This window comes from Schistocerca americana, chromosome 3, assembly GCF_021461395.2.
Source record: "Schistocerca americana isolate TAMUIC-IGC-003095 chromosome 3, iqSchAmer2.1, whole genome shotgun sequence".
Classification (NCBI taxonomy): Eukaryota; Metazoa; Arthropoda; class Insecta; order Orthoptera; family Acrididae; genus Schistocerca; species Schistocerca americana.
In genome coordinates, this window is record NC_060121.1 from 894,308,312 (window position 1) to 894,330,812 (window position 22,501).

At 37.2% G+C, this 22,501-nt stretch overlaps 1 protein-coding gene across 3 annotated transcripts in view; it reads left to right on the forward strand.

Moving 5' to 3' along the window:
- The window catches only part of LOC124605247 (ubiquitin carboxyl-terminal hydrolase 36), a 37,719-nt gene extending 21,490 nt beyond the window's left edge, over nucleotides 1–16,229 (forward strand). For 2 of the 3 annotated variants that reach the window (XM_047136801.1, XM_047136802.1), the window contains exons 11-15: nucleotides 1,499–1,718; nucleotides 2,613–3,032; nucleotides 5,743–6,047; nucleotides 14,306–14,421; nucleotides 15,053–16,229. In XM_047136801.1, coding sequence (XP_046992757.1) covers nucleotides 1,499–1,718; nucleotides 2,613–3,032; nucleotides 5,743–6,047; nucleotides 14,306–14,421; nucleotides 15,053–15,334 — 1,343 coding nt within the window. In that variant the 3' untranslated portion in view covers nucleotides 15,335–16,229. The remainder of the gene's footprint in view (nucleotides 1–1,498; nucleotides 1,719–2,612; nucleotides 3,033–5,742; nucleotides 6,048–14,305; nucleotides 14,422–15,052) is intronic. The other variant, XM_047136803.1, reaches the window with a different exon arrangement.
- Nucleotides 16,230–22,501: the final 6,272 nt, after the last annotated feature.

The following is a 22,501-nucleotide window of genomic DNA, read 5'->3' on the forward strand; positions in this document are numbered from 1 at the left end:
TGTCACTGATCACATTGAATTTAAGGGATTTCACAGTCAGCTGAACTGTTCTTATAAATATTACACACATTTTTTTAACTAAGAAGCTTATATTTCTTTTACAGTTTGAGAAATTATAAATTTTAAGCATTTGGCTGTCCATACAGTTTGTCATCAATCTCAGTGGTCAGAAAACATTGCACATATTAATTCAATTTTTTTTAAAGTGCCTGCTTTACAAATGTGGCAGTAAAACTTCTCCCCTTGAGGAATGTTAATGTGTGACACCATCGAAAATTAATCTATAGTAACTTCCACCAGGGATAAGTGCAGATTTTTTGACTCTGCACCTTTTCTTGTTTAATAGATTATTGCCTGTATATTTTTCATTATACTATGTCATAAATTATGAAAACTGATCAAATTACACTTTGCCAGTGTGAAACAACAGAAGCTAAAACGGCATAAGAAAATAGTATACATTTCATTATACGGGGTGTTCAAAAAGTCTCTCCGCACTGCCGTATGATTGTTTGCTGCATGTGCCGTATGCCGCAGTGAATATACCGAAATGAAACTCTCTGCAGTATCATTGTGCGTTTATTGTTTCATTGAAAAATCCAACATCTAGAAATTGCAATCCAGACTCCTATTTTCACAGAATGAAGTTGTTCCTCATGAATACACAGTGGATGTGCAGTACTCCACATACGTGAATTTTGCGAGTTCATGTACCCAGATAAATGAAACCATGCCTCATCAGTGAAAAACGTTTCATTAAGAATATCCCTTCCATTTTGTTGAGCGAAATTTTTGAACAATTGACAATAATGCAGTTTCTTGCCATGATCAGTATTTTTCAGTTCTTGCACAACTGTCACTTTGTATGGGAAAAGTTCTTATTTTTTCCTTACAGCTGTGTGACACTAACATCGATTTCCTGGGCAAGTTTTCTTACTGACTTGGTCGGACTCGTGGGCTTTTATCGGAAATATCGCGTAGTTTATCCTCAGACAAAACTCTAGGATGACCACTGCTCGGTGCGTCTGTCACTGAACCTGTACTTCGAAATTTGTTAATCAAATCTTGCACTGTATCACAATGTGGGAATGTTGTCTTCGGCAAAACTGAATTAAATGTTTGACGAACTGAATTTGTGTATTTACTGCCAGCTTCGAACACTTGTTCGACTAAAAACACATGTTCTTCAATGGTTAGCTTTTTAATACTGACAAAAACAAAACAAACAAATAAAAGAACTGAACTTAAACGTTCACGTCAACACATAACAACACCCACCAATGATACTACTGATGCTGGCTGAGATAAATGAAACAATGGAATGTTGGGAGAGTCCACTTGAAGGAAAGTACCCAGGCAGGTGAACAGTCATATGGCACACACGGCTAACAATCATACGGCACTGCGGAGAGACTTTTTGAACACCCCGTATTATCTTACTTTTGTTGTTTGTACTGAGTAGGCAAAACATATACCAAGTACTCTTTCCATTTTTTAGGCTACAAGACAAACTTACAACGGCTCGTTAGCCCTGCAATGATTCCTACAAGTGTAAAGGCAGCATCTCAGACTAATGGCCTGTTAAATAACCACAAGCCAGCAGCCCCTGTTACAAGCAAGCTGTCCCCTGTTAAAAGCCCTGTGAAAGTCACAAAAACGGAAGCCCCCATTGCCATAAATAATGTATCTAGTCCAGCTCCATCATCCTTGAAAGAAAGGTATGTATCCAGAAATAATCACTCAATTGGCAATACATTTTGTTTCATTTGTAAACAAGTGTTCATTACTTGTGTGTCGTTTTTAGTAAATGTGGAAATTAACTGCGTACATAGATGTAGTTTTCATTTCAGAACAGAGTTTTGTCAAGAGAACAAAACTTATATAGTATATGCTTACAACATCAACGACTTTTAGCTTTCCTTTCTATTGTGTATTGTTCATGCTGGAGTCTATTTGATTTTTTCTTTTTAATAGTTATTTAATGTTCATCATAGTTATAGTTAGGTCGAGTGGTTTGCATATGCCACTTATCATCATGGAAGTCTTTGAAATAAGATCACTAAATCTTTTTTCATTAATGTCATTGTCTGTATTCTGCATTTGAATCAAGCGTTACAATTTATGTTCCTTTTTCGTTTTTTGTAACGCATAAAAGAAATAATTAGTAGGCAACACACAGCTTTGTGAAATGCAATGGCCCCTCTTTTTGGAGTATATACATACTCTGACTCAAACCTCACCAAGCACTTTAGTCCCTCTGTAACCGAACACTGCCACATCTGGGGAAAATAGTTAATGAGGCTGTAGCAGCCATCTGATAAGTCAGTGCAGAAGTCTTTGCCTGTATTGAAAATCTATTTGGAGGAGACAAGACAAGTGCAATTGAGAGGACTGCTGTTTCTCAGCAATTATAGTGAAAACTTTTGGGAAGGCATTCACCATGTCTTTTAGAACATACTGTTCCATTAATTTGGGCACTTTCTGACACTAGATTGATAACCACATCTGTTTAGTGTGTTCGTAGACATATACCACACTTAACAACTGCTTAGTCAATGACAGGTGGTGATAATTTATTAAAAATAAACATTCACGGTATCCTTTTTGTACAGGGTACACTCGTCACCACTGCCACAGAGCTTGGTTCCATACGATCCCGGTGACTCCACCGGTACAGATTCCGAGCCGGAGGGAGATGGAGCAGCCAGAGACTCCAGCTCCGGTGGTCCTGGTGATGACAGTTCGGTCCCCAGCCCCCCCTCCAACAGCCCGACCCCACCCCCGCCCCCTGTCACAACCGCGGCTTCCACCCCTACACCCGCTCCCAGCCCCAGACGTACGTTACAAATCCCCCGCGCAGGTTGGCAAGTGACGGAGCAGGGCATCTGCACGAAGCCCCCTCCACCCCCTGCCACATCTGCTCCCGTAGCAGCTGCAACCACAACGTGGTGCGTGTCATCTCTTTCCTCTGCCAAGGACTCGACTCCGGGGCCACCGCAGCAGCCCCAGCGGCCTGTATCTGTGCCTTCTCAGTAAGTACTTCAAATATTCTATCTTCAATGATTTTCCATTGATAGTATTGAATTATGGAAGTTATTGGAGTGCAGTTCTATTGTTGGATTGGTATTGTATCAAAAGAAAAATTAACTGAGGAAACTAAATTGTTAGGAGACAGAATGACTGGTCAGTGCTTACTTTAAGGAGGTGAAAGAGTACCTATACCTAGCCTTTAGAACATCTAGTTCCTATCTGTGGAAGGAAAGGATCCTAGGTTGAGGAAGGTTAGAAAGGGGGAACAAGTAATTCGGACCTCAGATTGACAGGAAGTCACCTGTTGTGAGGATGAGGGGAGACAAAGGAGAAGGAGAGAGTGTCAGGAGTATATTATTGTATGTCTGTCATGCAGTACAAAACATGTCAATAGTCTGACCCCATTTTCGAAATGCTTTTGTCTTGAACTTCTACCTATGGTCCTTGTTACTCTGAGGCAAGAGAGGTATGGCCATGCATTGTAGTTCACCTACCCCAGACAATACACAGCATATGTACGAAGCCGAGAAGTCGGTCCATGACAGACTCTTCACTCACCAAAAGCAAGGTTTAAATGGTCCCGATTCTGCTTTGCATTGGATCCACAGCAACAGGATATCTGATGCAGCCCTCAATCACCATATGTTTGTGAAAAATGTGCTGTGGTTCATTGTATCAACAACTCAAGTTAGTGTTACTGTTCTGGAGAACAGTAGTAAAGAAAAGTTGCTGGATGCGTGAAAGACTGAGCTTTGGTAGATGAAACAGACAATTTGATGGATTGTACCCCCTTCTCTCCTCTGAGACAAATTAACCTAATTTTAGTTCACCTCTTGTTTTGAGGGCTGTGTATTCAGCTGTGCCTTTGCACTGAAAAAGGGCAGCTAGTGTCTACAGGATTTTCACGGTGATAAAAAATGCAACACATTTTGAGAGAGTTTCTATTTTTGTTTTGGGAGAATAAATATCGTGGGTCGAGGGAATGAAGGTGTTTAACTTTGGCTTGAGATTTGCAGTGCATTTTAGATACAGACTCTGCCACACTCATATATCTGTCAAATTTCTTAAAAGGCTTTGTATTGTTCTTAATTTTTTTGGAATGTGAATATGATATCTTTCCAAGATGCTACGACGTATCCCAGCATTTAAGCTTGTTGGATGTGTGAAGTATACGTAGTATTTTTATATTTTACTTAATAATGATTAATATTTTATTCTTGTATTTTACATTTTGTTTGTTTTCTGTTCTTTGACTACAGTTCTAACTGATAGAAATAGAAGGGGGGGGGGGGGGCGGAGGGAGATAGGGGACTCTTTGTCAGTGTCAGTACTGTTTATCTTAATGTGTGAAACAATGTGAATAAAATTGTTATACGTGATATGAAATTTTTACGTTTTCAGAGAGACATATTTATTGAATCCAAGTTAAAATCTTGCATAGTAATTGTAATTCTACTTTAAGGAACGCAATAATTTAGTGTCAGGTGTCAAATAATTTGTAAGCCACACATATCAAATAGATTATCTGTAAACACCATCCTGAAGTTATTGCACATGCCACTTATGAATGATGAATCAGTTGGCATTGTAAACCTCCATTTTATGTTCTAACTCATTGACGTTCATACTGGAATTTACGCAACCACGCACCAAATTGAGTTTGCGTTGCTGCATTCCCCGGCCTCCCTGTGGCCCCCTCCTGGTTGGTGATTAGATCTGTGGTGATGTCCTCAGACTTTGTCTACTCATTGTAGCATGTTTCTGTTAATCATGGTTATACATTTACTTCTTAGACTTACAGGTCTTCTGAAAGACAGGTTACGAAATGTTACAAATATTTCCTTCATTGTTTTTTGAAGCAGCTAATGACAGACTGTCTGAAAGTGAGGAATTTTAAGTAATTTTCGAAAATATACTCTTAAGTTTAAGTATAATAGGTCACTCATAAAGATTTATTGAGTAGTGCATTAGCTACTGCAATCTCCTCTAGTGGAGCAATGAAAATGAAAATGTTTTCTTACTTGGTAATTTTGACTTAGCTGTAATCTCCGGACTGGTTTACAGCTGGTTGTACATGGCTCATAATTTTTTAGATATAAAATTTTTCAATTACTTGTAAGTTTCATTTTGTCTATTCAACCAGAGTGGTTCACAGTGTGACACTGACGCAGGATGTTCCCTGCCGAAATATGCCAATGATCTTGCAGTGGGGTGCCTTAAATCCAGCTGAAGTAAAAGCGTAAAATGTAACAACAAAAAGAATCAATTTTTGATGATGTAAGCTAATTGGATAGATAAAAAATCTGCTCACCAAGCAGCAGCAGCAGAACATGCGTGTAAAAGGAGATTATAGTTATAACCATATGTCATGTCTTCGTTCTGCCACAGCTTGGTAAGTAGATTTTTATCTATGTAAAAGTGTCAAATGGATTTTCTTAAATCCTACTTATGTAGGACAAGTAGATGGCTGTGCAACTATACCTTGTATATCAGTCCAAATAAGTGGTTGGCTTATGTAGAAAATAATATACGACGACAATCGTTATATTTGGATGAGGTGGCAGGTGCACACACACACACACACACACACACACACACACACACACACACACACAAGGAGAGAAAGTGTTTACGAAGGAAATATTAGGTTCATAAAACTTCATAGACATTTGTTGAACATGAGGGAAACTCTAAACGTATAATTTTTTATAGGTCAGATCGGCATTGTAATGGCAGTCGGAACAACAGCGATGACAGCCCGAGACTACATCGAGACGAAGTCAGATCCATAGTTGGTAAGGAAGTAGCCAATGGAGATGATAGAGCATCCCCTATTCATCGATCACGAATTCCTCACACTGTTGTCGTTCGGATGCCAAGAGATGAACGATCTGATGGTGATAGCAGGCCAAATAACAGTGGAAAAGGACCAAGTCAGATGTGGGATGGTGCTGCCAGAACAGAAATCACTGGCAAACTGAAGCACTTGTCACACCAAGGCTATGCGGGAGCACAAGGTAAGCTCTTTTTCCATGTTACTTGTATAAAATTGCATTTAGTTGTATGAAACATGGCTAGAATAAGCACAAGAGATGGTATGAGCTGAAACAGGTTCTGGCGCCTGATTCAAACTACTGGGATTTGATGAGGGAGGAGGCTGAGCAAATTAGAATATTTTCAACATCTTAAATGGAGGCTATGCACTCAGCAGTGGGTGAAATCAATCAGTTGGTGCCAAGAGACTATACAGGAATATAGTAAAACCCTGAATTAATGAACTTTCTTTAAGGAAATCCCACTTTTAATGAATGTTTGTTATTTCTGGTGAAACTCCTATAAAACCAGTGTTTTTCCTGCTCATAATGCTATAAGCCTGGTGGTTTTCCTCCTCACTTTTAACAAATTCCACTATAAGTAGTAGTCTTTTAAGGAATAAACATGGAAACATTCTGCAAATTAAAATTCATTTCACATTAAAATCCAGTTTTTATGCAATTCCTAACATGGTTTCCAATTTCTTTCACTTTCACACAGATTGTATTCTTTGTCATGTGACACAGTAAATGACAAATGATTCAATTGATTGAAACGTACCTAGATCATAGTTAATAACTAGACTTCTCTTGTAGTAATCTGGCAGATATGTTAAACAAATCTGAAATAGATTTGTGCCCTGCCTAATGACTTGGGTCACATAATCTGATGTCAATCTTGGAGTCTACAAAGCTGAAAAGTGTAATTGTTTGTTTATTGAAGTGTTAAAGTTATCAGTTTTACTTTTGTCAAGTTATGGCGTGCCAGCATATAGAGATTACAGTTCAGCGAAAGCTGACTATCATCTGCGATTTTTGTGATAATTGTAATGTAAAACCTTCCAACAAGTCAAAGAAATAAGATCTAGCACCATCTAGGTGTGTGGCACACACAAAAATAAGAAAGTGTTCTTAAATGCCCAAGCCAACAATTTCTGTGGATTTAAGAGGAACAACATTTATGTGTCTACATTCGGTAATATGGGAAATATTCCTTTAAAGTGGTTTAAAGGAATAAAAAAAAAAATCAGCATTCTTATCAGCAGAAATATACTGCAAGAGATGGCTTGTGAAATCACCCTGAAGTTCAGTGTTCGAAAATTTAATTGCATTGCTTGACATGGCTGGTGAGATCATTTTAAATAAGTCATAATCTGTCATTTCAAAAAGGGTAAGTTGAGAAAGTGAGGTGGTCATAGAAAGAGTAAACTATATGGAAGAATGTTACATTGCCATAACTGATACAGGGCCTCCCGATCGGCCCACTACTGCGGCCTAAAGTGCTACTGCATGCACTGAGTTTGACCCCTCAACTGTGGTTAAGTGGTGAATGGTTCAAAGGTGTGTCAGGCAGCAAAGACTTTTGGGGAGGGATGGGGTCGATAGTAAGGCCTTCCCTGTTCGACTGACAGAGCTTTCAGGTGCTATCTGTGACAGAAAAAGATTGTGGGTCAGATGCATTCGCTTGTCCTGTTTCACAAGAAGCCTCAAACATAGGTGCGTAATGCTGCCCCTTACGAATTTGGCCACCAAAGAGAGGCAGAAGTCCAGTAAGCACTCTGTGTACATACCAGTGAGAGTCATCTCACATGTGAAATGGGTCTTCTTGGATGCCATGAAGAGCACAGGGTGCAGCCACTTGCAGATGGTGTCTCATGGGTCAGGGGTCCGTTACACACAGAAGGTGTTTGTGGTGGATGCTGCGTGGAGCGGACTGGGCAGTTTTTTTAAGTTAGAAAGTTTCAGTCTCAAAGGGAAGCAGCAAGCACTAATAGAAAACACTGAATCTCAAATCATTTTTGGTACCGAAAGCTGGCTAAAACAGGAGGAAAAGGCAGTTGAAATTTTTACGAAGTATCTAACAGTTTTCAGACTGTATAGATTAGATACATTTGGTGGCAGCATGTCTGTTGCTGTTAGCAGTAGTTGATCGGGTAGCAGAATTGAAGTAAATAGGTCCTCTGAGTTAGTATGCGCAGAGATTATATTTAACAGTTGGATTAATTGATAATTGATTCCTTTTACCAAACCCCTTTACTCAAATAATATAGTTGCCGAAAGGTTCATAGAAAACTTGAATATCGTCTCAGATAGATAGCCCACTGATAGTTATAGTTGGTGGTGACGTCAATCTACCTTCGATATGTTTATGAAAATGTGTGTTCAAAGCCGGTGATACGTATAAAACATTGTCCAAAATTATACTAAATGCTTAGTTCAAAACTTGTTTGAACAGTTAGTTCAGGAGCCCACGTGTAGTGTAGTGTAGTGTAGTGTGTGTGTGTGTGTGTGTGTGTGTTGCGGCTTATGGGCGCTCAATGTTGAGGTCATCAGCACCCTGGCACACATTAAAAGAAACGAATGTGTCCAAATTTAGTAAAATGGAAGCATACACACAAAGAAAGCGGGAAAAGATGAAAAATGCTGTACAAGAAAATGAAACGTCAGGAAAACTAGAAAGGAGTGTCAAGGATGCCACAAGAAATTGTCACTGGCTGGCCACTTACGTAAAATAAGGGTGAGCCAGCCACCCTGTGAACAAATTAAGACCCTCTCCCTAAAATCTCAGTAAAAACATTGGACAAGTCGCAGAACTTTAAAACTTTATCTACATTCGTTTGAGTATTTCCTAAAAGAGGTGACGGATCCGCCGGCAAGACAGCCGCGGCCCACTGGTCAGAAAATAAAACGCAATCCAATAAAAGTGGCGCACAGTGACCTGGACACCACAAGTACCACAGATTGGAGGGTCCTTTCGCCAGTGCAGGAAGCCATGCGTCATAGGACTGTGGCCTGTCCGAAGCCGAGTGAGGAGAACATCGTCCCATCTGCGTAGTTGGAAGGAAGTACACCACACACACGTTTTGGGCTTGACTAAACTGAGCTTATTGTCAGTCATTTCCAGCCACTCATCCTCCCACTGACGCATGACTCGTGAGCTCAACAGTGAGTGCGTGCAGGAGGATGGCACACTGAAATACTTGCGGATTGAGCCACGCCTCCTAGGCTGCAAGGCCTGCCCTTTCGTTCCCAGCAATGCCGACGTGTCCTGGAACCCAACAGAAAGCCACCTCCTTCCCTAGTCATTGTAGTTGGAGGAGGGCATCCTGGATGGTCTGGACTATTTTATCTGCTGGACACAAACATTGCAATGAGTGAAGGGCACTTGGTGAATCGGAACAGGCAAGAAATTAAGTGCAGGAAGAGCGTCTCATCTACTCCAGTGCCCGCTTGACTCTGTAGATTTTTAGCTTGTTGGGAACTAGGGGGTTTCCACCAACAGCGTCCCATTACGCAATCACGTAACAGATTTCAAACTACTAGCAATGCCCTCGAGCCCTTTGTGAATATAAAAAGGGGAAACTTTCTTGAAGCTGCCCTCTTTCCTTGTAATGACTAAAAACACATTCTGACCGCCAGCATGTGTTCTGTTACTTGTCATGATACTCTCAGATGTCATTCCTGAGTCAGGGGGACTATCTACCCATGTCCTCTTGTTGGATTGGCTGTTGGAACCTACCTGTGGCAAAACCTTTCCGCTGGCAGGAGGCAAAGATGATTTCGAAGGATATGGTTGCCAAAATATACTTCACCTCTTTGCAACAAATAGGGAGCATCATGATGGATACAAGGGTTAGAGACCACAATATTGTTGCAGCAAACCTCAGCAAAAATATATGCAAAATATATCTGTTTTAAAAAATTTTTAAAAATTCACTTGGCACCTTCATAAGAGGCAGTCGATATACCTTATGAAGCAACTTTGGAAGCATACACCAGATACGTCTTAAATTCAGAGAAATATCATTGACGACAACTGAAAGATTTATACCAAATAAATTAATAAGAGAGAATTATTGCCCCACAGGACACAAAACATTGTCGGAATTATTACCCCACAGAACACAACTATTGTCGGAATTATTACCCCACAGTACATAAAACAGATCAAAACATTGTTACAGAAAAAAAGGGCATGCAAAATTTAAACAAATGCGAAATCACTAAGATTAATGGAGTTTAAGGGAAGTTCGAAATTAGTTTAGATTTCAGTGTGATGTGCTTTTGACAGTTTCCCACTTGAAACCCTGTTCCAAAATGTGGCAGAAAATCCAGATAAATTCTGGCTGTACATGAAGTACATCAGTGGCAAGACATTCAATACCTTCACTGCGTGAAACCAATGGTAGTGTTGCTGATGACAGTGCCACTAAAGCAGAGTTACTAAATAGTCTTTTTAAATTGCTTCACTAAAGGAGAAGAAATAAATATTCCAGAATTCCTGTCAAGAACTGCTGCCCACACGAAGTAACTTGGAAGTAGATATCCTTGGTGTAGCAAAGCAACTCAAATCAAGTCTTCTGGACCAGATTGTGTGCTAGTTAGATACTTTTCAGGATACACTGATATAATTGTTCCGTGTCTAGCAATCATATACAGTCACGTGCTCTATGAAAAATCTATACACAAAGACTGGAAAATTACACAGGTCAAAGGAAAGAAGAGTAATCCACTGAATTATAGACCTGTTTCACTGATGTCCATTTCAGTGAGATTTTGGAACATACACTGCAGATAAACATTAAGAACTGCCTTGAAGAAAACGATCTGTTAACACATAGGCAGCATGCAGTCAGAGTTGGCAGTCGTGTGTGAGATGTGCTTGCTTGTGTGGATGAATGGTGTGCATTTCTCTTTTCCTGACAAAGGGTGAGGCTGAAAACTTTTGTGTAAGTGTCGCTTTAATTGTGTCTGTCTGCAACTTGTTATCTTTGTGGTAAGTAGTAACGTATCTTACATTGTTGATAATCTTACCAGAAGTGATATCTGGTATTCCCCAAGGAGGTGTTACAGGCTCTCTGCTGTTCCTAATTTTTATAGATGATTTAGGAGACATTTTGAGCAACCCTCTTAGATTGTTTGCAGATGGTCCTGCCATTTACCATCTAGTAAAGTCATCATAAGATCAAAATCAATAGACAATATATTTGAATGGTGTATAAAGCAGCAATTAACACTAAATAATGGAAGATGTCAGGTCGTCCATGTGAGTTGTAAAAGGAATCCATGAATTTCAGTTATAAATAATAAATCAAAGGCTGTGAATTTAACTAAATACCCAGTGACTACAGTTACAAATAGCTTAAATTGGAGTGATCACGTATATAATGTTGTGGGGAAGGCAAACTATAGACGGTACTTTATTTGTGGAACACTTAAAAGGTGCAGCAAATCTACTGAAGAGGCTGCTTACAACTACAGTTGTCCATCCACTTCTAGAGTACTGTTGCACATGGGATCCTTACCAGGCAGAGTTGATAGAGAACATCAAAGAACATTTAGAGAAGGGCTTCTTGTTTTGTGCTATTCCGAAATAGGGGAGATAGTGTCACAGATAAGATATGTGAGGTGTGGTGGCACTCATTAAACCAAAGGCATTTTCTCACTGCAACAAGATCTTTTCATGAAATTTCAGTCTCTTCCAAATGTGAAAAAATTCTGTTGATGTTCACCTATGTAGAGAAAATTGATCATACAATAGTTGTAATAAAATAACAGAAATTGTAGCTTGCATGGAGAGATTTGAGTGTTCATTTTTCCTGCATGGTGTTTGAGAGTGGCACAGTAGAGAAATAGTGTGAAAGTGTTACAGTGAACCCTCTGCCAGGCACTTTGGTGTGAGTTATAGATAAGTTGTGTGGATGTAGATGTTTTGAGCCCAGAGGTATTTTCAATGCATGAAAGTGACATCCTTTATTGATTCATACAAATGACAACTTTTGTAATTTACTTGCTGCAAAATCATATTTCGTTAAGCGAAAATATGCTGCAGGTAAAAAAAGGAAAGGATGGATGATGATGCTAGAGTGTGTAAATATGGATGAAAGTGAAAAGTTTCCAGGTGTTTCAAAAACGTGTGAAGATACTTTGTAACCCTTGAGTTCAAAGGCAGTGCTTGGTTGGTATCAGAAATCTTTATCACAATTTTTCAGGTTTTTAGATGCCAAGATGGGTGCAGAAAATTGTAAATATTGTTGACTGATAGCTTTTACATGGCAAAGAAATTTTATTTATTTTTCGAGTCCAGGACATAAAATGTTATTTCTGAAGGTTGTAAACATTGTGTTCCTTCCTCCGAGCTGTGGATGTCAACTACAGCTCTGGACTTGGGCATAATATACACTGTTAAAGCCAATAAAAAATAGCAGTTTTGTGGAAGTCAGTTTCATTTTTTGACGGGTTAAATTTTTAGCACAGGATATTGATAATTTTGTAATTAAATAGCACCTATGTTACCCAAACTTGCTTGAATTATGATTCTGGGTCATTCCTTGTATGTACTCGGGCACACCCCCATGTAAGGAAAAATATTTGAGTCTACAGTGATTTCATTAAGAAGGGGTTTTACTGTACATCCTGTATTATACATTGTGGTGGAAATGAAGAATATGCAGATGATGTATCTTCACTGGCACTAGTGTAACCTCTGGTTGCAGTTGGCATTATTACATCATTTATGTCCATGTGATTCTTTTACTTCTGCGAGTCAGTTGCTTTTTTTTGCGAGACAGTTTTAGGGAATTAACATTATAGTTGCACAGAGAACATTTAATGTAATTAGTTTTAACTTGATGTGTTGCCTGTCGTCTTTCATCTCTGGATTTTTGACTTATATTTACTGAATGATTTTTCTGGTGCTTCACCGGCAATGAGAAATGAATCTTTCACATTTCGAGCCATTGGTTCTGGTGAAATGTCAGAAAAGCCATTAAATAAGTGCCAGATCAAGAACCCAAGGCAAAAACCAACAGACAAAAATGTCAGCAACTGGTTGTGAAAACCTGAACTGTATTTTTGGTTTTATTTGGTTTGCTCTTGGCTAGCCTGAGTGGTAGATCCGTCAGCAAATGCTGAAAACTTCCAGTCACTTCTGATTTCAGTGGTTTTAACATATTATTGGTATATAATTTCAAGACTGTTCCAAATAATATTATCCATGAAAATAGTCGTGTGGTTGGTTATAAGGGCTTTTAGCGTAGCAGATAGTAAATATGAACAATGATCAAGCAGTTTAAAATCTAGTCATAAAGACCAGTTTGTCCGCAGCTCGTGGTCTAGTGGCTAGTGTTGCTGCCTCTGGATCACAGGCTCCAGGGTCTGATTCCTGGCCAGGTTAGTGATTTTTCTCTGCTCGGAGACTGGGTGCTTGTGTTGTCCCCATCATTTCATCATCATCATCATCCATGAATGTGGCTAGAATTGGACTGTGTAAAGATCGGGACATTGTACGGGTGCTGATGACAACACAGTTGAGTGCTCCTCAAACCAAACATTATCATCATAAAGACCAGTTTAGTTAATACTCAATGCCCTGACTAACACTGTAAAATTGCTTAATGAGAACTACCCTCAGGTTTGCAGGAAGGTGGGGAGGTGAGGAGAGCAAAGATAATCTTTCTTTTCATGAACAAAGTAATTTACATCTTCGCAAAATTATTTAATTCTTAAAGCAATTACAAATATGTTCAGTGCAAACCAATCACCATATGTTTTCCAATTGTGCTTTCACATTCTGCAGATTAATAGCTGGACCAACACCCCACAAGTTTAGATCTCTTAAACACTTCTTTAGAGGATTGCTTTGAACATGAGACTACACACAGTGTTGTTGTACATCAGTATTTTCCATTCTATATTGTTTAAATCTCTAGGCTTCCTATGTCAGTACAAGGAAAAACCAGTCCAAAGTTGCAAATTTCACTTTTTGTATTCACTTGATGAATATTTTCAGCAATGAAAGATTTAGACTGAAGACAATTTGCTGTTTGAGTAGGGGTTGCACATGCCACACTGTCCGATGCTGTGTACAAACGATTCTGTATAATAAGTTTGTTTCTCTAGTCAGTACCCAATTTATATTATACAGATATGCAACATTCTGTATTTCTCAAAATTGCATGGCCCTGAAAGGCACTCTGGGGACCAGAGAAAGTGGGAAATTGGTCTTAAGTAGCATACAGTCTCTTTTTTTTATGCAACTTGTTCTTCCAGTTTTTTCATTATGTAAAATAACCCTGGCACTTTAGTAAAGATTGTCTGCTCCCTCCCCCCAATATTTCATTTTTTAAACAAAAAAAATGTCAAATTGAAGCTGTGGTGTGTTGTTTTGTTACGTGTTGGTTTCACTGTGCCCTTCTTGTCTTAATTTTCTACATTGTTCATATAGTTTCTTTCTCTTGCAGTGACTAGTTGGGGTGGTGAACGGAGCTACGTCGACATTGAACTGGAGAAAGAGCGTGATAAGGAACGCAAGAGGTCTTTAGAAAATTTGTATGATGAAGAGCTCGACAGAGGAAGGGTAAGTTTGTTTGTTGATAAATTTCTTGGCTTCCAGTGACAGCCAAGTTTCTGATAATGCTCAGTGTGAGTTGTAATCAGTACATTAATTTAAGACTAGGGTTTATACACATTTAAGGAAGAAATAAATGTATGATTCATACCTGAATAAAAAATGTATGAGGGCATATTTGTTTGTAGAAATGGAAACACTGCAAAGGTCAATAGGGTTACAGAAGAATGGATATGAAATGGCATGAGAGGAGTTTCTTAGTACTGAGGATCATAGGCCTAGGAGGTAACAGTTGAAAGACAGTCAATCATGAGACATGAAATCACTCAACAATTTGCGCAGTGCCAGGGGAAAATGTTTACTAACCTGTGAACTTCACAATTGTTACAACTCTTTCTGTAGTTATTCTTTCATCTGATCAACTAGTAAAAAAAAAAAAAAAAAAAGAAAAAAGAAATCCATTGTGTGTTTTGATCTTTCTCTCATAATCTGTTTCTTGTTCCTACAAAGGAAATGCAGCAGCACATTGTGGTTTTGAATTTTCATATTTTCTTTCTTCAGTTTATATTTTGTCCTCATTGTCTGTACTAAGATTTGTAACATGTTTGAAACAGTGAATAAGAAAACATTATGTTTACAGGCAAAGAAGATGAAATTCAACAATAACAGCAGCTCGCAGCACAATTCCCGACCCAAGTACAATTCGTTCCAGCAGTATCACAATGAGAAGATTCGTTGGAATAACTCTGGCAACATGTTCAGGCCACAGGTCTATTACCGCCCACACCATTCACATCCTCATCCCCCACCATACCATCACAAGGGATTATATTACAAGAACCGTGGTGGCCATTCCTTTCACAAATTCAATGGTAGTGGGAGATTTGGTGGTTCAAAACAAGGGTCTCGTTGGCAGCGCTGACATCTCTCCTGTAGAGGAGAGATGTACCCTCGAGCAGATATCTCAATGGATGTAAATATTTTTCTTTTTCTTCAGTACCTTTTATTTTTACTCAGTTGTCAGGCAGTCACATTGTAAATTGAAGTGTTTTTTAAGCTGTGACAGTAGATGTTTTAAATGTATTATATGAACTTCAGTGGAATAACAGATTTGATTGTGTATGTAGCTATATATTATTTTCCTTTCGCTTGTAAAAGACTGCGTTATGTGGAGAGGTATCGTTGATACTGTGGGAAGTGCAGAAATTGTATTCAATGTGATTCTTGTGTTTTGCATTTATATGTCGTGTGTGTGTGTGTGTGTGTGTGTGTGTGTGTGTGTGTGTGTGTGGTGAGAGAGAGAGAGAGAGAGATTATCGTGAGTTTAAAATGAACTGTACATAGCTCAGAACTCGGTAGTAAGTGTACTTTTGAGTCATAATGGTCTTAAAGACCATATTCTGCCCAGTTTATTTATTTGTAAATGTTATTTCTTGTAGAAGATGTACAAGAAATAGCATGTTTACCCAGTCTTGTGTTGCTAGTGACAAGTGTTCCTGCCGTGGTAAGTGTAGCAGTTACACTGTGTTAAAAAAGAAACCAGAATTATTATTTTCCATTCTTTATGCACTGCATGTATTTAATTCTGTTGCTGTTCATTAACAGCTAGATGGAATCTGTGTAACAAATCTTTATCAATGTGATACGTGATGTAATAAGTGTTTCAAAAAATGAGTGGTTTCCCCAATGCAGATACTTGAATATTTCTCTGTGTTTACATGTTTATACATATTTGTGTGCATAAATGTCTGGATCGTTGCAGTATTATACAGACTTATGATACCTGCAAAAGGTGGCAATAAAATCAAATGACTAAACTGGTTTCATTTCTACTTGATTTTTATTGTGCAGAACATAGGAGATAAATTTGCAGATGTTAAACAATTGTTACAAGAGGTAAAACTGTAATATGTTTCATGGTACATTATCAGTATGCTCCACTTTTCTTCTATTCTTTTAAATAGCAGTTTTAAAATTGTTGTGATGACGTCTTGTCTGTGATTTTCAGCAGTTAGGCATGTTCCCAAGATAAACATATCTGGTACTATTCACATTTATTTAGTCTAAATTGACATTGTTGTTTTATTGTTCCCCCCACCGCCATTGATATTACATGAAAAAGTGTCTACTCATTTCAGCCTGTGTGTGGGGGAAGGGGAATGTACAGATTAATGAGATGTCCTGTTCAGTATATAAAATGCTGAACATGATATAGAAGTACCACTCAAGGATATGAGTTAAAATGGTCTCTATTGGCAAAAAACATAGCAGACGTTGTCTATAACTGTCAAAACGCTTTTTCATCAGAACAGTCTACATTACATACATCGGTGCAAACATGTTTCCAGAAAACTTCACCATTTTCTCTGATATGTATATATATGATGAGGCAACAGTTTGTTGCGAAAGCTTGAATTTTGTGTGTATGTTTGTGTTTGTTTGTGTGTCTATTGACCTGCCAGCACTTTCATTTGGTAAGTCACATCATCTTTGTTTTTAGATATATAAACACAGTACTACCACATATTTTGTTTGATTGAATAATAGCATTAGAATAAATGTGAAAGTAAATGGATGTTGCAAAGCAAATGTTGTGACTGTTAACATTATTGGTCACACCACGGATGCTCCGTTCAGAATGTACCAATGTAAGAGTTCTGTGACCACTACACAAATTAGTCTAGGTGCAAGAACACTTATTTATTGTAACTCAGGAAAAGTACCTGAACACCCAACTCTGGTTATATAATGATTCTGTACAGACTAAGGACTAAATTTGCATAACTCAAAGATTCTGAAGAGCTGTTTAGTATTGAAAGTGACTAATCTCGTAGCAATTTTGCTGCGCTGTGGCTGTGACATTTCCAGTTGCACAGGATAATATGTCCCACTACAGTGTTTGCCAACTGTAGGGTGCACTTGTGAAGACTGCCAACTGTAGACTGTACACTGAAGACTGCAGGCTGTGGGTTTTATTGCTGCTCAGATTACTACATTGAATCCATGCAATTGGTTGCTGCACCTGGAGACTGTATGCTCCCTGTCTGTAGGCTGTCCAAGCAATGTGGCATCGTTGCATCTGATTGGTGCCCGTGATGGGCATGGAAAAGTAGTTCGGCCACTGCTGGCAGTCTTTTATGAGCAACCACCAAAGTGTGTGGTGCTGCTGGCCTCGCCTGTGATGTTTGTTATGCCAAACTGTTATAGTGGAGTAATAGGGGAGGCCTACCAGGCAGAGGTAGTAGCATGGGGTTCAGTAGTAAAGGTGTCCTCGATTTGATTTGAACACCAGAGTATTAGTAATCTGATCGTATTGTAATGGAGTGGTATGCTCTTTTATTTTCTCCGACTTGACTTTTCCAACTAGTTATTTTAACGATGCTGTGGGAAAATTTAAGGTTTGTGGCCAACAATGCATATGGTGGAATATTTAATAAAAATTTCTTGCTGCTAGTTTTGCAAGTGAAATCAGTATGTTATTGGTGCGGGCAAACGCTAAGAACTTCTACTAGTTGGTCGCACAGGAAACAATGAGAGCCTGTGGATCGATAATTAAAAGCTATGAGATCTATGTGGGTACTGACCAATATCAAGTACAGTTGTGAAGTAGAACTGTTCTAAGTTACCTTTGGATTGTGTCTTTTCAGCTGCAGTAAGCTTCTATTTTACTCTTAGTGTTCTCTCTGGTTTTCTCATGACTTATTAATGTGCTTTTTGATGTACACATGAAAGCACACCATTAAAATTACTCTTTAGTGAAACAAGTTCAGAAAAAGACATGCTGCAGACCAACAGCACTTCTAAATTTTCCGTAGTTGTATGAAATTGTAATACAAAATAGCAACATATCCTATGACATTTAACCTGCTAATTTGGCATCAAGAAAGATTTGGAGACCAAAGTTCCAGTTTGTGCCAGATACTTGCAGGACTAAATGAGAAGTTGGGAAAAGAGGTTGTTCTTTTTCACTACATTTCTTGATGTACAATGTGGTACATCCTACTTGGGACTTCGAAATATCTATTGAAATAAGCACTGAAATTTTCAATTGAGAGATGTCTGTGAAAGACATTTAAAACTTTCTTAGAGTTCAGATTCAGAATGTTGTGCAGAAAGTGAGTGCTGTTGGTATGCCCTCCACTATTTTTTACACTGAAACTCCATACCAAGTTATCTTATTTTCACATTATTATGTCCTATGGTATAATCTGGGGTAGTAGTTGTGGTCACAAAAAGCATATGCTGAGTCTTCAGAAGGGCCAAAGCCATGGTCTTAATCTGTTGCTTTGGCCCTCTTTGACCAAATTAACCGTCATTTGACATCTTAGGATGAATGTGATCAACTTGTCCCTTCATTTCCTAAGGTGGTGCCCATTTCCATTATTCATGTAGGCCAGTTATTAGAAAAAAACATTTAATGGCAACATGATCAAATTTATCCCTTCAAGATGGAGCTTCACCATTAATGGAGCAACTGTCATTCTTCCATGATCATACTATGGTCATATTATTATTAATTACAGTAATTGTAGGTTATGCCCTAAGTTATATATTATTTATTGCCTATACAAACCGAAAAATACTTCAAGGACATTTAGTTGAAACCATCTGAACAACATTATCAGCAATTACCCTAATTTTTATTGCTCTACCATCACTACGAGTGATTTATATATTTGATGATTCAGTAGATGCAATAATCACAATTAAAACAATTAGACGACAATGGTACTGAAGATATGAATATTCAGACTTTATAGACGTAGAATTTGACACCTACATAACACCAGAACAAGATTTAGAAAACGACGGCTTTCGACTTCTAGATGTAGATAACCGAACAATTTTTCCAATAAATACAGAAGTACGAGTATTAACAAGAGCATCAGAATTCTTTACTCATAAGCAGTACCTGCTCTGGGGGTTAAAATTGATGCCACACCAGGTCGACTAAATCAAGGAACATTTACAATAAACCGACCTGGACTATTTTTTGGCCAATGCTCAGAAATTTGTGGAGCAAACCACAGATTTATACCAATTGTAATTGAAAGAACTTCAGTAAATTTATTTATCAAGTGATTATCCAAGATAATCTAAGGAGTTAGTTAAAATGTATAACATTAGAGTGTCAATCTAAAATAACTAAACAACTAGTACACCTTGAAACATCAGATGACTGGAAGTAAGTAATGGTCTGTTAAACCAAACAATAGTAAATTAACGACTACTTCTGATGGGGAAATTTGAATCTAAATCCCTCAAATACCTCCTATCATATGATTCTCCCTATTCATTATATTTTCAGCTACTTTAATCCTATTCAATCAAATAACCTTATTAAAAGAGCAGAAAAAAGAACAATCGAGATAAAGAACTTAAATTGAAAATAACAAATTTATTCTCAATATTTGATCCATCAACTAACATCTTCAACTTGTCATTAAATTGAACAACAACATTCTTAGGACTATTATTAATCCCATGAATGTTCTCACTTACACCACCACGAATTAATATTATCTAAAATAAACTAAACTTAACTTTACACAACGAATTTAAAACCCTACTAGGACCAAAATCATTTAATGAAACAACATTCTTCTTTATTTTAATAATTTTGTAGGACTATTCCCTTATATTTTTACTAGAACAAGACATTTAGCATCAACATTTGCAATCGCTCTGCCTATATGATAAAGATTTATATTATTTGGATGAATTAATCATACTAACCATATATTTACACATCTTGTACCACAAGGAACGCCACCTGTAGTAATATCATTTATAGTATTAATTGAAACAATTAGAAATGTCATTTGACCAGGTACACTAGCAGTACAACTAGCAGCAAACATAATTGCAGGACACTTATTATTAACCTTATTAGGAAACACAGGACCGTCTATAGCAATAAACTTAATTTCACTACTAATTATTGGACAAATATTTCTATTGATCCTAGAATCAACAGTAGCCATAATTCAAGCTTACGTTTTCTCAATTTTAAGAACTTTATATTCTAGAGAAGTATATTAAACCTATGTTAACAACTCACTCAAATCACCCATTCCGCTTAGTAGACTATAGACCTTGACCACTAACAGGAGCAATTGGAGCAATAGTCCTATTATCAGGATTAGCAAAATAATTCCACCTATTTAACATTAATTTATTTATAATTGGATTTGGAATTACCTTATTAACTATAATTCAATGATGACGAGATGGAGTAAGGGAAGGAACCTATCAAGGATTACATACAGGATTTGTATCAATTGGATTACAATGAGGAATAATCCTATTTATTGCATCAGAAGTATTATTCTTTGTATCATTCTTCTGAGCCTTCTTTAGAAGAAGACTAGCACCAACAACTGAGCTAGGACTATTATGACCTCCAATAGGAATTCAACGTTTTAATCCTATACAAATTCCATTACTTAATACAGCTATTCTTTTAGCCTTGGGAGTAACTGTAACATGAGCACATCATAGTTTAATAGAATCTAACCGCACTCAAGCATTACAAGGATTATTCTTCACAGTACTATTAGGATTATATTTCACAATACTTCAAGCAAATGAGTATTGAGAAGCACCTTTCACTATTGCAGACACAGTATATGGATCAACATTCTTCGTTGCAACAGGGTTTCATGGTCTCCACGTAATTATTGGAACAATCTTCTTAACAACATGTCTACTTTGACACTCAAACCAATTCTCACCAAGACACCACTTTGGATTTGAAGCAGCAGCACGATATTGACACTTTGTAGATGTAGTATGATTACTCTTATATATTTCTATTTATTAATGAGGTAGATAATTGTTTTTCTAGTATAAATAGTACATTTGACTTCCAATCAGAAAGCTTGATATAAATCAAGAAAAACAATCTTAATCCTATCTACAAGAGTTTTTATTAGATTTATTATACCAGTAATTGTTATAATCCTTGCAACAACATTATCAAAAAATTAATCAATGACCAGGAAAAAAGATCACCATTCGCGTGTGGATTTGATCCAAAAAGATCAGCACGAATACTGTTCTCCCTTCGATTCTTCTTAATCGCAGTAATTTTTCTAATCTGTGATGTAGAAATTGCATTAATTCTACCAATTGTAATTATTTTCGAAATTTCAGACATTATAATTTGAACTGTACCACAAATGAAATCAAGGAGCTTTACAATGAGCATAATAAATGGTTGCAGTTAACTATAACATTTGGGTTGCATTCAAAAAGGGTTGATATAATCAATCTACTTTAAATAGAATAACAAGCGAAATATTGCAGTCAGTATTGACCTGAAAGATTGGTAAATATTATACCCTTATTCTTATTAATTGAAGCCAAAAAGAGGCGTATTACTGTTAATAATATAATTGAACTATAAAGTTCCAATTAAGGAAATGTAAAGCCATTATGAAGGCTGCTAACTTTTTATATTAGCGCTTTAACTCCGTTAACAGTTATAAAATTTATATAGTTTAAATAAAAAATTACATTTTACTGTAAAAATAATTTATTCATATTTATAAATACCTAAAAGTAAAAATACTTCCTTAACATCTTCAGTGTTGCGCTCTAATTATAAGCTATTTAAGTATAAGAAAAATAACATTACTCAAAATAAACATTCAGAAAATAATAGTTAAAAGATAAATCTTAGTTAGAATCATATCAACCTTGGATATAACTAATTAAATAAATAACCTATATAAACCTTGGCCACCAAATAACTCACCTCAACCATAATCAAATGATTTTGATGAATAATAACCCAACTTTAAAGGAACATATCTAACAAACTTAGTTGAAAGAAAAGGTATAAATCATATAGAACCAGCAAATCTAACAAAAGAAAGCTTACTTAAAGAAAATAAATTATGAGAAAATCAAACTTAGAAATAAGATAACCCAAATAAGCACTTAAAACAACAACTGTAATCGTCAAAAACTTGAAATAATAAGGCAAAACAATCACATGAGGAATAGGAAAAATCAGTCAAGATAAAAAACTACCACCAAAAACAGCAACAAATAATAAACCAATCATACCAAATGAAATATAATA